General features: G+C 37.5%; 3 protein-coding genes across 3 annotated transcripts; 1 reads left to right on the top strand and 2 right to left on the bottom strand.

Moving 5' to 3' along the window:
* Positions 1–2688: 2688 nt before the first annotated feature.
* Positions 2689–3600, top strand: LOC121972238 (uncharacterized mitochondrial protein AtMg00810-like). Its single transcript, XM_042523931.1, has one exon. It carries the CDS (start codon positions 2689–2691, stop codon positions 3598–3600), a length of 912 nt encoding a protein of 303 aa, XP_042379865.1.
* Positions 3601–4439: 839 nt separating this feature from the next.
* LOC121973135 (protein LURP-one-related 8-like) lies at positions 4440–5420 on the bottom strand. The gene is made up of 2 exons (XM_042524721.1): positions 5095–5420; positions 4440–4998 (listed from the first exon to the last, which is right to left on the bottom strand). Exons 1-2 carry the CDS (start codon positions 5341–5343, stop codon positions 4654–4656), a joined length of 594 nt encoding a protein of 197 aa, XP_042380655.1. The 5' UTR covers positions 5344–5420; the 3' UTR covers positions 4440–4653.
* A 7113-nt stretch (positions 5421–12533) lies between these two features.
* On the bottom strand, positions 12534–13254 carry LOC121973134. Its single transcript, XM_042524720.1, has 2 exons — positions 13095–13254; positions 12534–13008 (listed from the first exon to the last, which is right to left on the bottom strand). Exons 1-2 carry the CDS (start codon positions 13147–13149, stop codon positions 12752–12754), a joined length of 312 nt encoding a protein of 103 aa, XP_042380654.1. The 5' UTR covers positions 13150–13254; the 3' UTR covers positions 12534–12751.
* Between the last annotated feature and the right edge of the window lie 3669 nt (positions 13255–16923).

Here is a 16923-nt window from a genome sequence, read left to right as displayed (position 1 = left end):
GGAGAATGGCGTTGATGAAAATGTGGCATCCGCCAAGAAGAAGGATCAAAAGGCGCTTACCCTCATCCATCAAAGTTTGGATGAAAAGATGTTCGAGAAAGTTGTTGCGGCAACTACTTCCAAGCAAGCATGGGAAACTCTTCAAGCTTCATTTAAAGGTGTTGATAAAGTGAAGAAGGTACGTCTCCAAACATTGAGAGGAGAGTTTGAATCTCTACGCATGAAGGATTCCGAATCCATTTCAGATTATTTCTCAAGAGTATTGGCTGTCACAAATCAATTGAAAAGATATGGATATGATTGAAAGATGATCAAGTTGTTGGAAAAATTTTGAGATCTTTGGATCCAAAATTTAATTATATCGTGGTTGCCATTGAAGAGTCTAAAGATCTAGACACCATGACCATTGATGAACTTGCTGGATCTTTACAAGCACACGAAGAAAGATTGATAAAACCGGTTCAAGAATTGGTTGAACAAGCTTTGAAAGCAAAGCTATCGTTGAAGGACACAAACCAAGGCACATCCCAAAGAGGCCGCGAACGTGGAGGATCTCGAGGGCAGGGCCAAGGTCAAGGTCGTGGTCATGGAAGAGGTGGACGAGGTGACAAAAACACCTCATATAATAATGAGAGGAGTCAAAACTTCAATCAAAGAAGAAGTCGTGGAAGAAGTAGAAGTCGTGGAGGCCATCAAATGATGTATGACAAATCTGAAGTTGAGTGTTTTACTTGTCATCGTCTTGGCCACTATTCTTGGGAATGTAGAAATAATATGGAGGAGACAAATAATTTTACGGAGAGCAATGATGCAAAAGAAGATTTGGGCCCTACTTTGCTTCTAGCTTGCAAAAATGATCAAGATGAGAATGAAAGTACATGGTATCTTGATTCCGGCGCAAGAAGCCACATTTGTTGAAGGAGAAATTTGTTCGTGGAACTTGATGAATCAACCGATGGAGATATAACTTTTGGTGACTCTTCGAAAGTTCAAGTGAAAGGAAAATGTACGATTTTGATTTGTTCAAAAGATGAGAGTCATCAATTAATTTCCAATGTGTTTTATGTGCCGGCCATGAAAAGTAACATTTTGAGTTTGGGCCAATTATTGGAAAAGAATTATGATATTCACTTAAAAGATGAAAGTGGAAGATTGCTTGCTAAGGTGCCCATGATAAAGAACCGAATGTTTTTGCTAAATATTCAAAGTGATGCTCCTATGTGTTTGAAATCTTGTTTCAAAGATTCATCTTGGCTATGACACATGAGATTTGGGCATTTGAACTTCGATGGGCTGACAATGATGAGCAGACGAAGAATGGTGAAAGGATTGCCTTCCATAAACCATCCTAATCAACTTTGTGAAGGATGTCTTTTTGGCAAGCAAGCGAGGAAAAGTTTTCCTAAGGAGTCTTTAACAAGGGCTCAACATCCATTGGAGTTGATACACTCGGATGTGTGCGGACCAATCAAGCCATCATCACTTGGTGAGAATAATTACTTTGTGTTTTTCATTGATGACTATTCTCGGAAAACTTGGGTGTATTTTTTGAAGACAAAATCAGAGGTGTTTGGAACCTTCAAAAGGTTCAAATTAATGGTGGAGAAACATAGTGGCTATCAAATCAAAGCTCTTCGGTTCGATAGAGGTGGAGAATTCACATCTAATGAATTCAAGGTTTTCTGTGAAGAAAATGACATTCATCGTCCCATGACGACTCCATACTCACCACAACAAAATGGAGTAGCAGAGAGGAAGAACCGAACTATTCTCAACATGGTGAGGAGTATGTTAAAGAGCAAGAATATGTCGAATAAATATTGGGACGAAGCTGTCTCTTGTGCGGTATACTTGATAAATCGGTGTCACACCAAAAATGTTCATGGTATGACGCCTCAAGAAGCTTGGAGTAGATACAAGCCAAGTGTTTCACACTTAAGAGTTTTTGGAAGCATTGCCTATACGCATGTTCATGATGAGAAAAGAACAAAGCTTGATGATAAAAGTGCAAAGTATCTCTTCATCGGTTATGATCAAAGCTCTAAAGGGTACAAGTTGTATAATCCAGGCAATGGGGAGATTGTCATAAGCAGAGATGTTGAGTTTGATGAAGCAGGTGTTTGGGAGTGGAGTACTACAAAGAAAGAGAGGGGATATAGTTCTTTCCTTGATGATGATGAGGGAGAAGAAGGCATGGCACCACCTAATACTCCACCACCAACACCAACACCAAAAGATTCACAAACAAATGAAGCAAGCTCGAGTGAAGGGACTCGAAGATTCAGAAGTTTGAGTGACATTTATGATGCCACTGAAGAGGTAAATTTTAGTGATTTTACTCAATTTTGCTTACTAGAAGAAACTGAGCCTATAAGTTATGACGATGTCGCTCATGATAACAAATGGAGAAATGTCATGAATGAAGAAATCAAGGCAGTCACAAAGAATGATACATGGGAGCTAGGATAATTACCGAATGGCAAGAACACAATTGACATGAAGTGGGTGTACAAAATACAGAGAAATGCATAAGGCGAGGTTGAAAAATACAAAGCAAGATTGGTTGCCAAGGGGTACAAGCAAAAGGCCGAAATTGACTATGATGAGGTATTTGCACTTGTTGCTCGTCTTGAAACAATTCGATTGATCATTTCTATTGTAGCTCAAAACTGTTGGAGAATCCATCAAATGGATGTAAAATCTGCATTTTTGAATGGAGACTTGGAGAAAGAAGTTTATATTGATAAACCTTTGGGTTATATTGTGCCTAATGAAGAAAATAAAGTGCTAAAATTGAAGAAGGCTCTCTATGGCTTGAAGCAAGCCCCTCGTGCTTGGAATAGCAGAATTGATAAATATTTTCAAGCAAATGGTTTTATCAAGTGTCCACATGAACATGCTCTCTATGCAAGGAATGATAAAAATAGTGATATGTTATTTGTTTGCTTGTATGTGGATGACTTAATTTTTATAGGGAATTATCCAAAGATGTTTGAAGATTTTAAGAGAGCTATGACAAAGGAGTTTGAGATGACGAATATTGGCATAATGTCCTACTATCTTGGGATTGAAGTGAAGCAACGAAATGATGACATGTTTATTTCTCAAGAAGGATATGCTAAAGAAATTCTCAAAAAGTTTGATATGAAAAATTGCAAGCCTGTCGGGACACCTGTGGAGTGTGGAATCAAGCCACACATGAATCAAGATGGTGAAAAAGTTGATCCAACTTTATTCAAGAGTCTTGTTGGAAGCTTGAGGTATCTAACCTGTACTAGACCAGATATTCTTTTTGGCGTTGGATTTGTGAGTTGTTACATGGAAGCTCCTACTACTTCACATTTGAAAATTGTCAAAAGAATTCTTCGCTACATCAAAGATACAATTAATTATGGTATCTTGTATGTTTTCTCGGACGACTTTATGTTTGTTAGCTATTGTGATAGTGATTGGGCCGGTGATATTGATAGTCGAAAAAGTACTACTGGATTTGTTTTCTTTATGGAAAATTCGGCTTTTACTTGGAATTCTAAGAAGCAACCTATTGTGACTCTTTCTACTTGTGAGGCGGAGTATGTAGCTGCTACTTCTTGTGTTTGACATGCTATTTGGCTAAGGAGTTTGTTGAAAGAATTGAATCTGTCACAAGAAGATCCGACAAAGATTTTTGTTGATAATAAATCTGCAATTGCATTGGCCAAGAATCCGGTGTTTCATGAAAGAAGCAAGCATATTGATACAAGGTATCATTTTATTCGAGATTGTATATCGAAGGAAGAAGTGACGCTTGAATACGTGAAGTCACAAGATCAAGTTGCCGATATCTTCACGAAACCATTGATATTTGATGTTTTCAAGAAGCTACGGTTTTTACTTGGAGTAATAAATCTAGTTTAAGAGGGGATGTTGAAAATATAAACTAGATTAATTAAGTATTTAATATTGTGTGCATGAATATTGGAGGTCTTTTGGAGGATTCATGAATGATTCTTTGGATGATGCATGTATGTTATTTAATATTGGTTCATGTATTTATGTAGATACATCTTGGGTATACCCTATAAATATTCTATAGATTTAACAATTTAGATATGAAATGAAGAAATAATTTCCTCCCATGTTGAATGTCATAATTTTTTGCTCTTCATCTTCTAACAATACTTACACTTTCTCCTTATTGCTGCATCTTAGTAACGGCTACCCATCATAAAACTATAGCTCTCACCCAGCTCAACTGCACCTAAAGAGTCGAGCCAGATTCTGTACCATTGACAAAAGGAGCTTGATGTTTTTCTGCATTTGGAATTGAATTTAGTTGAATCCTGGCTATGTTTCTCAATCCTCTCTCGGTTTCTTTTGTCTGTCTTTATGAATTAATATACTTGACAGAATGCTTAGATATACAATTTACTTGAGAGTTATTATGTGGATACAAAATATACTCTAAGCAACTGATTTTGTGATTAAAAAAGTGTGTGTTTTTTACACAATTTTGATGATGGCTCATCTTCGATCTTCATGGTTGGATTTGGGAAAAAACCATGAGCTAGAAGAGAATTAAGCTATTTTTTTTTTTCACAAAACAAAGCAAACAAACAAACAACAATTCATGCAAAATTTGAGTTGATCTCAGCTTTTGATCAGAGAGATGCTTCATCCGAACATCTGATCGAGGACGACAACGACGGCCATCGCGAGGCAAGCGTCGGCTGCCGGACGCAGCACCAGGCGGTACACGTCGTCTCCGAATCCCACCCCGCCGACGGTCTCCTTCCGCCGAACCTCCGCCACCGGCCGCCGCCGCCCGTCGAACACCGTGCAGCTCCTCCTGGCGTACGACCCCTCTACCTCGTACCCGAAGGCGGCGCTGCTGCAGCGCTGCCGGCAGGCCGTCACGTGAGCCAGGGCGGTCTTGGCGTACTGCTTCTTGACGGAGTAGACGGGGTCGGCGGCGTCCTCGCCGTTGTATATCTTCCAATCCTCACCCAGACTCAACTTCTGCGATCAAATTGAAAACCAATCTAATTTAGATCTAATCAAATCTCTCATTTTGTCAAAACACACACACACACACACTAAGAATTAATCACACACCTTTCGCCGGACAGTGAGCAGGGGCTTCCCGGCGGCGTCCATTAGCACGACCTCACCGGCACGGCCGGAGCCGTAGTTATCGACTCGAAAGACCAAATTTCCCTCGTCGTCGAAAACCGTGAAGCCGCTGCAGCTGAAGAGAAGGGACTTCCTCCACACCGTCAACACCCTGCTCATATCTTTCCTGTCGCCGGCGACCTCGACGCCGGCGATGCAATATTCTTCGGTGTTTGGGTGAACCTTCGCCATTTTCCCGCCGGAATTATAGTTTCTCCGTCGTTCTGCTCTAACTCTGCCATTGCCGGAGGAGATCTAGAAGATATATATAAAGGAACTAGGCTAAGGGCCTGAGAAAAAGAGACAATTAAAATTAAATTACGCGTAATCTTTTTAATTTCTTTAGAAAAAACATTCCAAATAATTGAAAGAACAGTTTTGAAGATAAGCAATTGCGTGGAAGCTATGAGGGAACACATGGCCAATTGAAAGTGACTCAGTGAGCATCCGAAAAATATTCCTTTAGTAATTATCATTGTTAATGGTGATTTAGTAGCATATTAATCATTGTTAATGAGTCATTAACGAGACAGATGGCAAGAATAATACGGATATTATTGGAACGGTTCAGAAAACAAAAACGTAAGATGGTTGGAATGAGGAATATTTCAACCACATACATGGGCAAGAATTCTAGTGATGATGATTTAACACATCATTTGATTAATGATGTCATGATGACTTAACAAAGTCGGTGACATGAAAAGTATGTTTCTCGTGTTTCAATAATTAGTGTCTAGTCGATTCCATGCGTAAAAATACTTTCCAAGTCAACCTTGCTCCAATAAACAGGGCTAAAATACCTTTAACATGGCTAAAATACTTTTTGTATCTAATATGTTTAACTTATTCGACATATTTGATTCCATATGATTAGCCTTTTTAGCTTGTCAAATTAACTTAGTTTGTATGTTTATGATCTTTAACCTTTTGATTAAGATTATTTAGCTTGTTTAGTTGGTTTAAGCCTATTCTTATTTCCTAAACCTTTATCATTTTATTTAAGAGAATTAAGAGCTAGCCAGTGACAACCATATAATGGATTGACAAAATGATGACAACAGATCACGTTGGAACTCCTTCACTAGGGGGGACAGAAGTAGCAGAGGACACTATCAAGCAATGCCAATGTCGATCTTTAGCGCAACATAGGAAGAAGGGCTCATATCAAATACTAACTACTTGCTTCTCTACCAAGATGGTCCTGCATTGAGTGGGCACACCATCTTCTACAGGGACAGCCACATGGTAAATCAAATGATGATTTTGATGGCTAATCAATGAGAATTCTCATGATGGAGATGTCTTAATTTTTGAAATGGAAAACCATAAAAGATTATGAAATGAAGCACAACTGCAGTTGTACACTAAACTTAATTCAGGTTTGTTGCAGGTCAAAAAAATGTTGCACTGGAAACTCCAAGTTTGATCAATGTCCAATCTGTATGAACATTATATATTCAACTAATTAACACAGCGATCACAATAACATGGCGATACAGTTGACTTGAAGATAATCTCAACTCTAGAGTGCAGTTGAATATGTTAGGCCATGCCATATAACTCATAAGGTACAACCTTTTTTGGTACTTTTATACTCTGTCACTAAAAAAACTACTATTCAAGTCATGATCATTGTAAAATTTTCATTGATCGTCAGAAGGGATATATCTTGCTCAAATTATCCACTTGTAGTTTTTAGTGTCTTCTATCTTCTATTGAACTGTATACCTATTAGCACTTCTCCTCTGAAATTCTCGTATAGAAATTTCATATAATTAAGCATACCTATTAGCACTTCTCAAACGTGAATCTACAAAATGAAGATAACCCGATGTTGAAAGCATTTTTAGCTGACAATCAAATTGAATTATCAGTATGTCATATGAACTCTTTCTATCAGTGTATACTGCAGAATAAAGACAGTGTAAATTATCAGAGCATTTTCACCTCACTTGGTAGAGTTCTGATGACTCTTTTATATCACGATCTTTGTACATACCAATAAGCTTCTATACATACATAATTGTCAGTGGTGTAAGGTGTCAACAGCGACAAAAAAAAAAAAATGAAGCCAATCACTCGGTCTGTCTCCTCCTCCTTTTCAACTATCTCACTCTACTTTTCATGGTATCAGAGTTTCATCAATAAATCATGCTCGTTTAAATGACATATTGCGAATCTATCATTAACTCATCTCACAAATTAAACTACTAACACCATTGAAACGAATCTTAAACCAATCAATAGTTATCTGAAGGGACAGCCATTTGTAGGCATCACTTGTATCTCCTATTTCATCTTCTCTTCTTTCTTTCTTTTATATTGTTTCTGTCTAAAATCGATGAAGATGTATAGCTGGTGAGGTGGATGGCGTGCTGACTGCAAGAGGACCTTAAAGTGGGGGAGTCCAAAGTCTCGAACTAGCCTGACACATCACAGAAGACTAAGAGAGAAGAACATGTCAGTAGACAGGCCAGGGATGAGTTTTAGGCACAACCACTTCAACGCTTAAATCAGTTTCAGAGCTAAATTTGAGTAACTGTAAAAATGATAGTGACGAACAGTAAAAAACGTTGGAGAGTTTACTTGCGCATGGAGAAGGAACCCCTTATATAGTACTTTGACCCTTGGCCGAGAAATAAGGTGTTTTATCATGACAATGTAACCTCCAATGTAACCTATCTTACCACCATGCTTAAACAGTACCTTACCACCATGCTTAAACAGTACCTGGCCATCTCCTCGTAGGGATGGTAGGAATGTCTCTGTTGGTTGCTACTCGGAAAACCTAATGGTTTCACTGTACAAAAATTTTGTAGAAAGGTCTAAACCTTTTCCTAGCTACCATGTGTTCTTTTAAATTAAACTTGGATCGTCTGCGGAACTTAACACGTTTGATCCAAAGTTTAATCTATTTGTTCTTTTAGGTTTAGACTTGGATTTCCTGCGGAATTTAACACGTTCGATCCAAATCACCTAGGTTATTAATTCCATTAAATATTAATTTCCAAAATTAGCTTCCGGGATTGCATGGCGAGACACATGGCCTTCTTGGATATGAGAACAACCACCACTGCCTAGACAAAGCCTTTTAAGGAAAGCTAATATTTAATTTCCTTAAATAACTTTAGGTCAACCGAAAAGAACAATCAAATCACAAGGAAAAAAAAACAAAAGAACACAACATCGAAAACAAATTCGAAATACTAGAATCGCATGCCTCTCGTATTTGGTATTTTTACAAAGGAATAAAACTAGTATGATGCGGAAATTAAATACTAGTATATCTTTTCTTTTGCAAACAAAAACCTCTAGGTCTTCTACCGTATTCCTCTTCTAATCCCGGACGTTGTGTGGGCAACGATCTTCCGAGACGAGAACCACCAAGGCACCTTCTTCTTCCTTCCTTCAAGTTTCGGCCAAGCATAACTTCTAAAGGATGAAGAATTTTTTTCACCAACCAAGCTCCAAGGGATGCAAGCTTTCTCTCCTTCTTCCTCAAGCTAGATCCAGCCACCTCCTCAAAGCTCCAAGAGATAAAGGATTTCGGCCACAAGAGGAAGAGAGAAAAGGAGAAGTGCCGGCCACACCAAGGAAGAAAAGAGGGAGAAAATAGAATAGAGTCGTTCACCCATAAAGGCACCTCTACCCCCTCTTTTATAATCCTTGGTCTTGGCAAATAAGAAAATTTTAATAAAAACTTCCTTAATTCTTTTGCCATGAAAAGGAAAATTTAATTAATTAAAAAACAATTTTATTTTCTCAATTCATATGGCAGGCCACCACAAGCTATAAACAAGGAGAGTTTTAATTAATTAAAACTTCCTAATTTGTCTCCAGAAATTTATAAAAATTTCTCCAATAATTTTAATCCCTTCATGGTTAGTAAAAAGGAAATTTTATAAATTAAAATCTTTCTTTTAAACATGTGGATAAAAAGAAAGTTATCTCTAAAAATTAAAATCTCTTTTAATCTACAAATAAGAAAAGATATCAAATCTTTTCTTAATCTCTTGTAGAAACTTATAAAAGAGAATATTTAATTTTTAAACTCTCTTTTAAATCATGAACATGGTTAAAAAGGAAAGTTTTCTTAAAATTTAAAATCCACCTTTTAATCAACAAATAAGGAAAGATTTCAAATTTTAAACTCTCTTTTAAACATGTAGATGATTTACAAATAAGGAAAGTTTTTACCAAAAATTAAAACCATCCTTTTAATCTACAAATAAGGAAAGAGATTAATCTCTTCTCTTAATCTTTTGTAGAATGCTATAAAAGTAAATTTTTAATTTTTAAACTCTCTTTTAAAACCATGATATCCACATAAGAAATAATTTTAATAAAAATCCTTTTTAATATTCTAGTGGCCGGCCACCTAAGCTTGGGACCCAAGCTTTGGCCGGCCACCAACTTGGTTCATCCACTTGGTCTTGGCCGACCCTAGCTTGGGTTCCAAGCTAGCTTGGCCGACCCCATTGGATGGGTAAGAAGGTGGATATGTGGTGGGTATAAATCTCTATATAGGGACCGAGAGGAGGAATTGGTTTTGGTCTCCCGATAAAATTAAGCTTCCCGTGTTCACCCCGAACACACAACTTAATTTCATCAATAATAATTCATTCCACTAAAGAACTATTATTGAACTACCGCACCAATTCCAGATTACATTTTGGGCTCCTTCTTATTATGAGTGTGTTAGTCTCCCTGTGTTTAAGATAATGAATGTCCACTAATTAAATGAGTTACTGACAACTCACTTAATTAATATCTTAGTCCAAGAGTAGTACTACTCAACTTTATCGTCATGTCGGACTAAGTCCACCTGCAGGGTTTAACATGACAATCCTTATGAGCTCCTCTTGGGGACATTCTCAACCTAGATTACTAGGACACAGTTTCCTTCTATAATCAACAACATACACTATAAGTGATATCATTTCCCAACTTATCGGGCTTATTGATTTATCGAACTAAATCTCACCCATTGATAAATTAAAGAAATAAATATCAAATATATGTGCTTGTTATTATATTAGGATTAAAAGCGCACACTTCCATAATAACTGAGGTCTTTGTTCCTTTATAAAGTCAGTATAAAAGAAACAACCTCTAATGGTCCTACTCAATACACTCTAAGTGTACTAGTGTAATTATATAGTTAAGATAAACTAATACCTAATTACACTACGACCTTCCAATGGTTTGTTCATTTCCATCTTGGTCGTGAGCTACTGTTTATAATTTAAAAGGTACTGATAACATGATCCTCTATGTGTGACACCACATACCATGTTATCTACAATATAAATTAATTGAACAACTACATTTATCATAAATGTAGACTTTTGACCAATGTGATTCTTATTCTAGATAAATGTTTATACCAAAAGCTAGGCTTTTAGTATACATCCTAACAGTCTCAAGTATGGGTTGTAAAGATACGTTAGGGATTTTTTGACAAGCTTCTATATGACATTAAATGAGACAAGGGGCTGATGGACCAAACGGATTAACATGCCTTTAATTACTATCTTTTAGTAGTGAACATGTGTCACTTAAAGAAGGCCTTATGAGCCTGTAAATGAGGAATTTGAACCTGGATAGACCTCCAAGGGTCTTAATGGGCCCCCAATGATGCTCCTTTAGCAGAATCAACCTTGTTGGAGTCTGATCAGACCAGGTGTGCTATCATATCCGATCGGCTTCAGGAGGTTGAGCGCTCGTGAGGTCATTGTAAGAAGGTAAGACTTTAGCAGACTTAGAGTGATGTTTGAAGATTCAACTACACGGTAGGTCTTAGTCACTTAAAGGCTCAGGGAATCTATTTCATCCCATGTTCGATTGGACCTCGGAAGCTAGACTCCTCAAATGTCCAATCGGAACCATCCGATGGGTGTTGTAGAGGGATCCATCTTGTGTGCTCATTAAAAGATGCTTGACTATTTAATATGGGCTTCGTGGCCTTTGCCAATATCCGATGGGTGCTATCCTCTCGACTTTTGGGGACCTTGCTCTACATCCCCTTGAGGGATTTACTTCATCCCTCCAATGGGCCTTCAAGTAGGGGTGTCAATTCGGGTGGGTCGGGTCGGGTTGGGTCGGGTTGAGTTTTTTTTTTTTAACCCAATCCGAACCCGACCCGAACCCGAGTTCAACCCAAAACACCTAAACCCGAACCCGAACCCGACCAACCCGATCAACCCGAACCCAACCCATATAACCCGAAAATCCAATTCAAAACGATTTTTTTGGGCTATTTTCCCTATAATTCTTCACTTTTATCTCAATACTCCATCATTATCATACAAATATACATAAAAATATCTAAATTTTTAAAATAAAATTTGATTTAACCCCAAAAAAACCCACAAAACCCTATATTTAAGCCAACCCGGGTCAACCCGGGTCAACCCGAACCCGATCCGACCCAACCCGAAAATATTTTACTCTCCAACCCTCCAACTCGAACCCGACTCGAACCCGAAAATGTCCAACTCGAACCTGATTTTTTTCGGGTCGACTCGGGTTGAGTCGTCGGGTCGGGTTCATTTTTGACACCCCTACCTTCAAGAGTCATCTTGGCACTAGAGTGTTTAAGTTGATCTTTCTTGGACTTTAACCTTTATGTCAACTAGCCAACTTGACTTTACTATCCGCTCAAGGGTCCTACCTCATTCATTGTATCATATATGTTAGCAATTCCAATCTCTTAATAGGAAATATGTATACCCTTTGCCATACAATAGTCTAGGAACATGTCACTAAATTAGATAGAAATTTTGATAAATTAATAAATAATTCCAGAGGTTTTTAAGTTTTTTTTAGAAAATATAACCTCAACTCGACAGGGCATTAAATGAAACAGAAATTGTAATAAATTAATAATTAATTTTAGAGGTTTTCTAAAGCAATTGCCCTATCAACAAGGCAATAAGAATTTTTTTAGCTGGGATGGTATACGAGTTGTCTCTCTGCTGTGCTGACTGACTATATACAATATCCTGGTGATGAACTTCCTCATCTGATTCTTGTAAACATTTTTTTCTCACTTGATAATGATTTTGAAATGAGATTGAAGGTGCCTGATCAAATATTTGATTATACAGATGCAATTAACAAAGTCTTTTTGTTGGATTTTCATGAAGTAAATGATGAAAACTGTACTGCTCATAATCAATGTCGCAGTTAGTCTATTTGTTTAAGAGATAAATTGAAGGAAAATTATTCATCTCAATAGTTTTTGATGCAATCATGCAAGAAGCAGAGTTAGACGAAGTCAGAAGTAAAGATTTGTCCTTTTTCATAGTTGCAATTTCCTCCCTGTTGCCCACAAATGAATTTTATGATCTATTCCTTCCACACTCACCCAAAGGAAAAAAAAACAAGAAATAATTGAATAATTGCCGTAGTGGGCAAGAATAAATCTGAAACAGTTGAAAGACAGATTCCTCATCAAAGCTGATCAGAGAAGATTGAATTAATCAACAAGATATATATTCCAGTTCCCTATACCATGATCGTTCGTATATTTAAATATATATCAATTAAGAAGCTAAAATATACTTTCTTTAGCTTTTCGTGAAGAAGAACAGAGTCACTGGCAGGAGGTGCAGTTGCAGGTCTTGGGAACGAAGGCGCAGACCCCGAACGGCTTCTCCGGAAGGTTGCAGTCGATGCCGAAGCAGCATGGCATCATCGAGCAGATGCTCGAATCGTTGGCAGCGCAACACCGGCAGTCGAGGCAGAGCTGGAAAGGATCGAGCATCCGGCGGTCGTCGGTGTGCAGATGTCGCTGCTCCGCTATCCCCGGCGCCGGCTTGTACTCAACGGCGGCCGTGTAGAACACTGATCCTGCACACACACACGCCATAGCACAAGGACCAAAATCATTGAAGAAATTGAAGATTGGAACTCTAATTGGGAAGAACTATGCATACCTCTGTTGAGGAAAGTGAGGAGGAGGATTGATAGTGCTAATAAGAGGTTAGCCATGGCTGTCAGCTAACAGAGAGGGAGAGTTCCTTTTATGGCCCCTTTGGACATATTAAGGATGTGACTGATCTATATTTATCCTAAAACAATATTCAGATCAATAATAGGTTTCTTTTTCTGAATAGATACTGTTGCATCTCTAATACTTTCCCTAGAAATAGAGAGCGATTTGTTCTTCTTATTTCTTTGACATGATCCATGTGATGTTAGTTTTACGCATCTTTCGTGAGTTTTACCAACAGGATCATAGATTTTTGTCACTGTTGAGTTGGTCTAACAAAAGTATGAGCTATCGGTTGGGTTTTCAAAGGATGATGGAGGCAAAAGCACTAGCAAACATGGTCAAAAAGAGGAACATATTGTATTGGCACCTACCATTCTGTCTTGTGATGATCGAGCTAGCTACAATTGTGCAAGGATAAGATTCTACATTGCTAACCATTATGTGAGTAATTGGTTAAGGTGTGTATAGGAAGAGTGACCTAGTGCTTTGTCTTGTTGGCCAAAAAGTGTGGCCCTCTTTCGTCAAAGATAATGCTTCAAGCATTCCAATTAGTTTCTTTGTTGGCACACATTGACTTTGAATTGGTTATTGGTATGCAGCATGAGAATTCATGTTACTGCTCTTTGTGCCAAAGGTGAGGTGAGCGAGACAGCTACTGTAAATTATGTAAATTTGTGACACAATATTGTCATACTAATTAAGAATTGATATTGATTTTAGATTTTGTCAGTATCTTACCTATATTCTATATATGCCAGATCATATTGAGTCAATGTGGCCACACAAGTGGGAGAAGATGATAGGTGTTTGGGTCATCATCTTTAAGGAGTTTAGTTAGATAAGCAAAGGATCAATGAAGCGTATCAGACGATCAACAGCCAGATCATTAACTAAACATAAGTAAGTGCAAGTTCATAATAAATACAAGGCCATTCATGGCCTATTAATGAACACTAGCTAGGAATTAGGAAACCACCTTTTAAGACACACCCAAATATGGAAGGTTCCTCGTGAGAGAGAGCACGCATGAACTAGATGATGTGTACCTAAAGAGAAGATATCTTACTAATCCATAACAATTTGAAGAAGAAAAACCTAAATCGATAAGATAGATGAAAAAAAATCTCAATCCAATATTTACTAAAGTATGAATCTTGGTCTAGAAGATGGAAGACGTCACAATCTTAGGATAGAGGTTGATAAGTTTTTGAATACAACAAGGGAATGTCTTGATAAATTCTATTTAATGAAGAACCAACAAGTGAGAGCCTCACCATACTTTAGATTGAAACAAGTCAAAAGATATATGTGTGACCCTAAAAGACTAAAAGAAAGTTCATTTAGTAAAGACCCAAATAAAGGTACTACTTAGCCATTTTAAACTTATGACACTATTACAATCCAAATAAAGGTAGAAATTGATCCTAAATATCAATCATATCCCTACTATATAAACATGAGACTTAAGTGGCTAATTAAGCTCATCCAATGCTTGAATTAGATTGACTAAGCTACATGGCGTTCTTTTGGTCAAACCTTATTCAAGTGTAGCTTTGACCTTCACATTTTCAATTAGCACATTAAGTGCTTCCATGGCCTTAACTTGATCTCCATCTTTAACTCCATCATTCCCCCTCTCCTCAAAAGGATTCGTCCTCGAATCTTGATTACCTACATCAAAGGGAGAAAAATTAGAAACATTAATGTAGCACTCACATTATACTCACCTTGTAAGTCAAGCTTGTAGGCATTATACTACCAAGGTTGAAAATATATATAGCCAGAAGTACTTCGAGAATCATCAATACTTCCTCCAAGATCACTATATGTATAACTAACAAGTTTGATAGGCACATGTGATTTATAGAAGATGTCATAATTAATAGTTCCTTTAACATATCGAAAAAACCTTTTTACCGATTCCCAATGATTTGAATAAGGTTTTTTCATAAACCTTCTAATCAAACTTACTGTGTACATAATATCGGGTCTAGTGGCAGTGAGATACATCAAGTTCCCAACTAGGCTTTGAAATATGGTTAGATTCACCATCTTTCCTTCACCATTCTTAGTTAGCTTCAAACCCATGATGCATGGAGTTGACATTGGATTTGCATTTTGCATCTTGAACTTGTTGGACCGTTGGCGGCCGGCTAGAGGGAGGTGAATAGCACCGACAAATAAAAAAAAACTTTCTCGAATATACGTCTTAGTTAATCTAACACTTGCATAAATAAAATAAATGACTGAAAGAAAAGAGATACAAAAGAGTTACTTGGTTACAACGGGGGAGGTTGTTAATTCAAGCAAGTTGGAGCTCAGTAAACAATCTCCTTTAGACGGAGAAGCCTCTTACAACAATTGAAGTACTCAATTCAAAACAAAACAAAACTAGAATGAATCACAAGTGTTGTTCTGAACCTCTTGGACCAGGGTTTATTTATAGCCTTGGTAGGGGCACGTGGAAGGGTTCCAGGTGCTTGGAATGAGATAGAATTCTATCCTCGATGTAATGGTTAAACGCCACATCGATTTAGGTAAAGTTTGGATTCTGGACACTCGGATGGTCCGAGCGCCCCGACCTAGTTTGGGCATCCGGATCAGGAAAGTCAACACAATTGACTTTTTTCGTCCGAATCTTCCGCTCTGGTTCTGCTCGCCTCGGTCTGGGTCTTCCGCTCCAACTCCACTCGCTTGGGTGATTTCGGCCATCCGAAATAGGGCTCACCCGAACCCAATTTCTGTCCTTCCCGAGCAACTTTCCGCTCCAGCTTCTCGTCCCTCAGAAACATCATGCGCCTCCTTATCGTCCGTCCGCGTACTCTTTTGCAGCACCTCGTACCTCAGACGCACGGAGCCCATCGGCTCTCTTTTGTGTTGTCCTTCTCGCTAGCTGCGCCTTTTACTCGACTTCCTGTGCTTCTAAGTTTTTGCACACTTAGACACAAGGTTAAACCCAATAGGACCTAACCTAACTTGTTTGATCACATCAAAACTACCTTGAGGTTTCAACAATCTCCCTCTTTTTGATGTGAGTAATCCAGGTTAAGTTAGGGTAAACCAACATAAGGTAAAAGTAATAAACTTGCTATTAATTTTAAGCTACCTCCCCCTAGATTTAATTTTCCCTTCTCTCCTTTGATCACATAAAAAATGGGGTACCTCAAAATTCTAAGGGGGGAAAATTTTGAGTTGATAAAGTTTTAAAAAACTTTGAGATAGATAATTTTTAAAAACTTTAAGTTTTACAAAAAAAAAATTCTAAGTTAAAAATGATGTAAGAAAAGAATGTTTAAGTAATTTTGACAACTATTTAAAGCATTATTAATCACAAGTAAATGCTTTATCAGTTAGTCAATTAAACATTTTATTTCATTAATTGACTTCCAAGCTATAGCGAGGCACTAGACCTTCTTGGTTATTGGAGCAACAACCACTTTCTAGACAAAGCCTCTTAACGAAATCAAACATTTAATCTACTCTCTAAAAGTCCTAAATTTAAATATTTAATTCAAATATGATTTTGAAACCCAATATCGGTTCCTTCCAACTGGGTTAATCAGAAATTTCTTAGGTACATATTTTCTTGACAGTTTTCTGATTTTGCTCGTATGAAATCTAAGGTGCCAATTTAAATCATTATATCTTTTAATATGTGTGCATGTACGATTTTTCAGCTCTTCTATTCATGTTTTCAATTTTTTATTTTTCAATTTCACTTTTTCAAAATGTTCTAATTGATAAGAAATAGCTAATGTTGATTTTAACTC

This window comes from Zingiber officinale, chromosome 4A (genome assembly GCF_018446385.1).
Source record: "Zingiber officinale cultivar Zhangliang chromosome 4A, Zo_v1.1, whole genome shotgun sequence".
Taxonomy (NCBI): Eukaryota; Viridiplantae; Streptophyta; class Magnoliopsida; order Zingiberales; family Zingiberaceae; genus Zingiber; species Zingiber officinale.
Note: the sequence above shows the minus strand (reverse complement) of the source record. Positions and strands in the feature narration are given on the sequence as shown.

Bases quoted from the DNA above. Each gene is read 5' to 3' on its own strand.
- LOC121972238 (XM_042523931.1), top strand. From the start codon at position 2,689: ATGGATGTAAAATCTGCATTTTTGAATGGAGACTTGGAGAAAGAAGTT.
- LOC121973135 (XM_042524721.1), bottom strand. From the start codon at position 5,343: ATGGCGAAGGTTCACCCAAACACCGAAGAATATTGCATCGCCGGCGTC. The intron at 4,999-5,094 runs GTGTGTGATTAA...ATTTGATCGCAG, and splicing joins TGCTCACTGTCCGGCGAAAG to AAGTTGAGTCTGGGTGAGGA.
- LOC121973134 (XM_042524720.1), bottom strand. From the start codon at position 13,149: ATGGCTAACCTCTTATTAGCACTATCAATCCTCCTCCTCACTTTCCTC. The intron at 13,009-13,094 runs GTATGCATAGTT...GTGTGTGTGCAG, and splicing joins CCTCACTTTCCTCAACAGAG to GATCAGTGTTCTACACGGCC.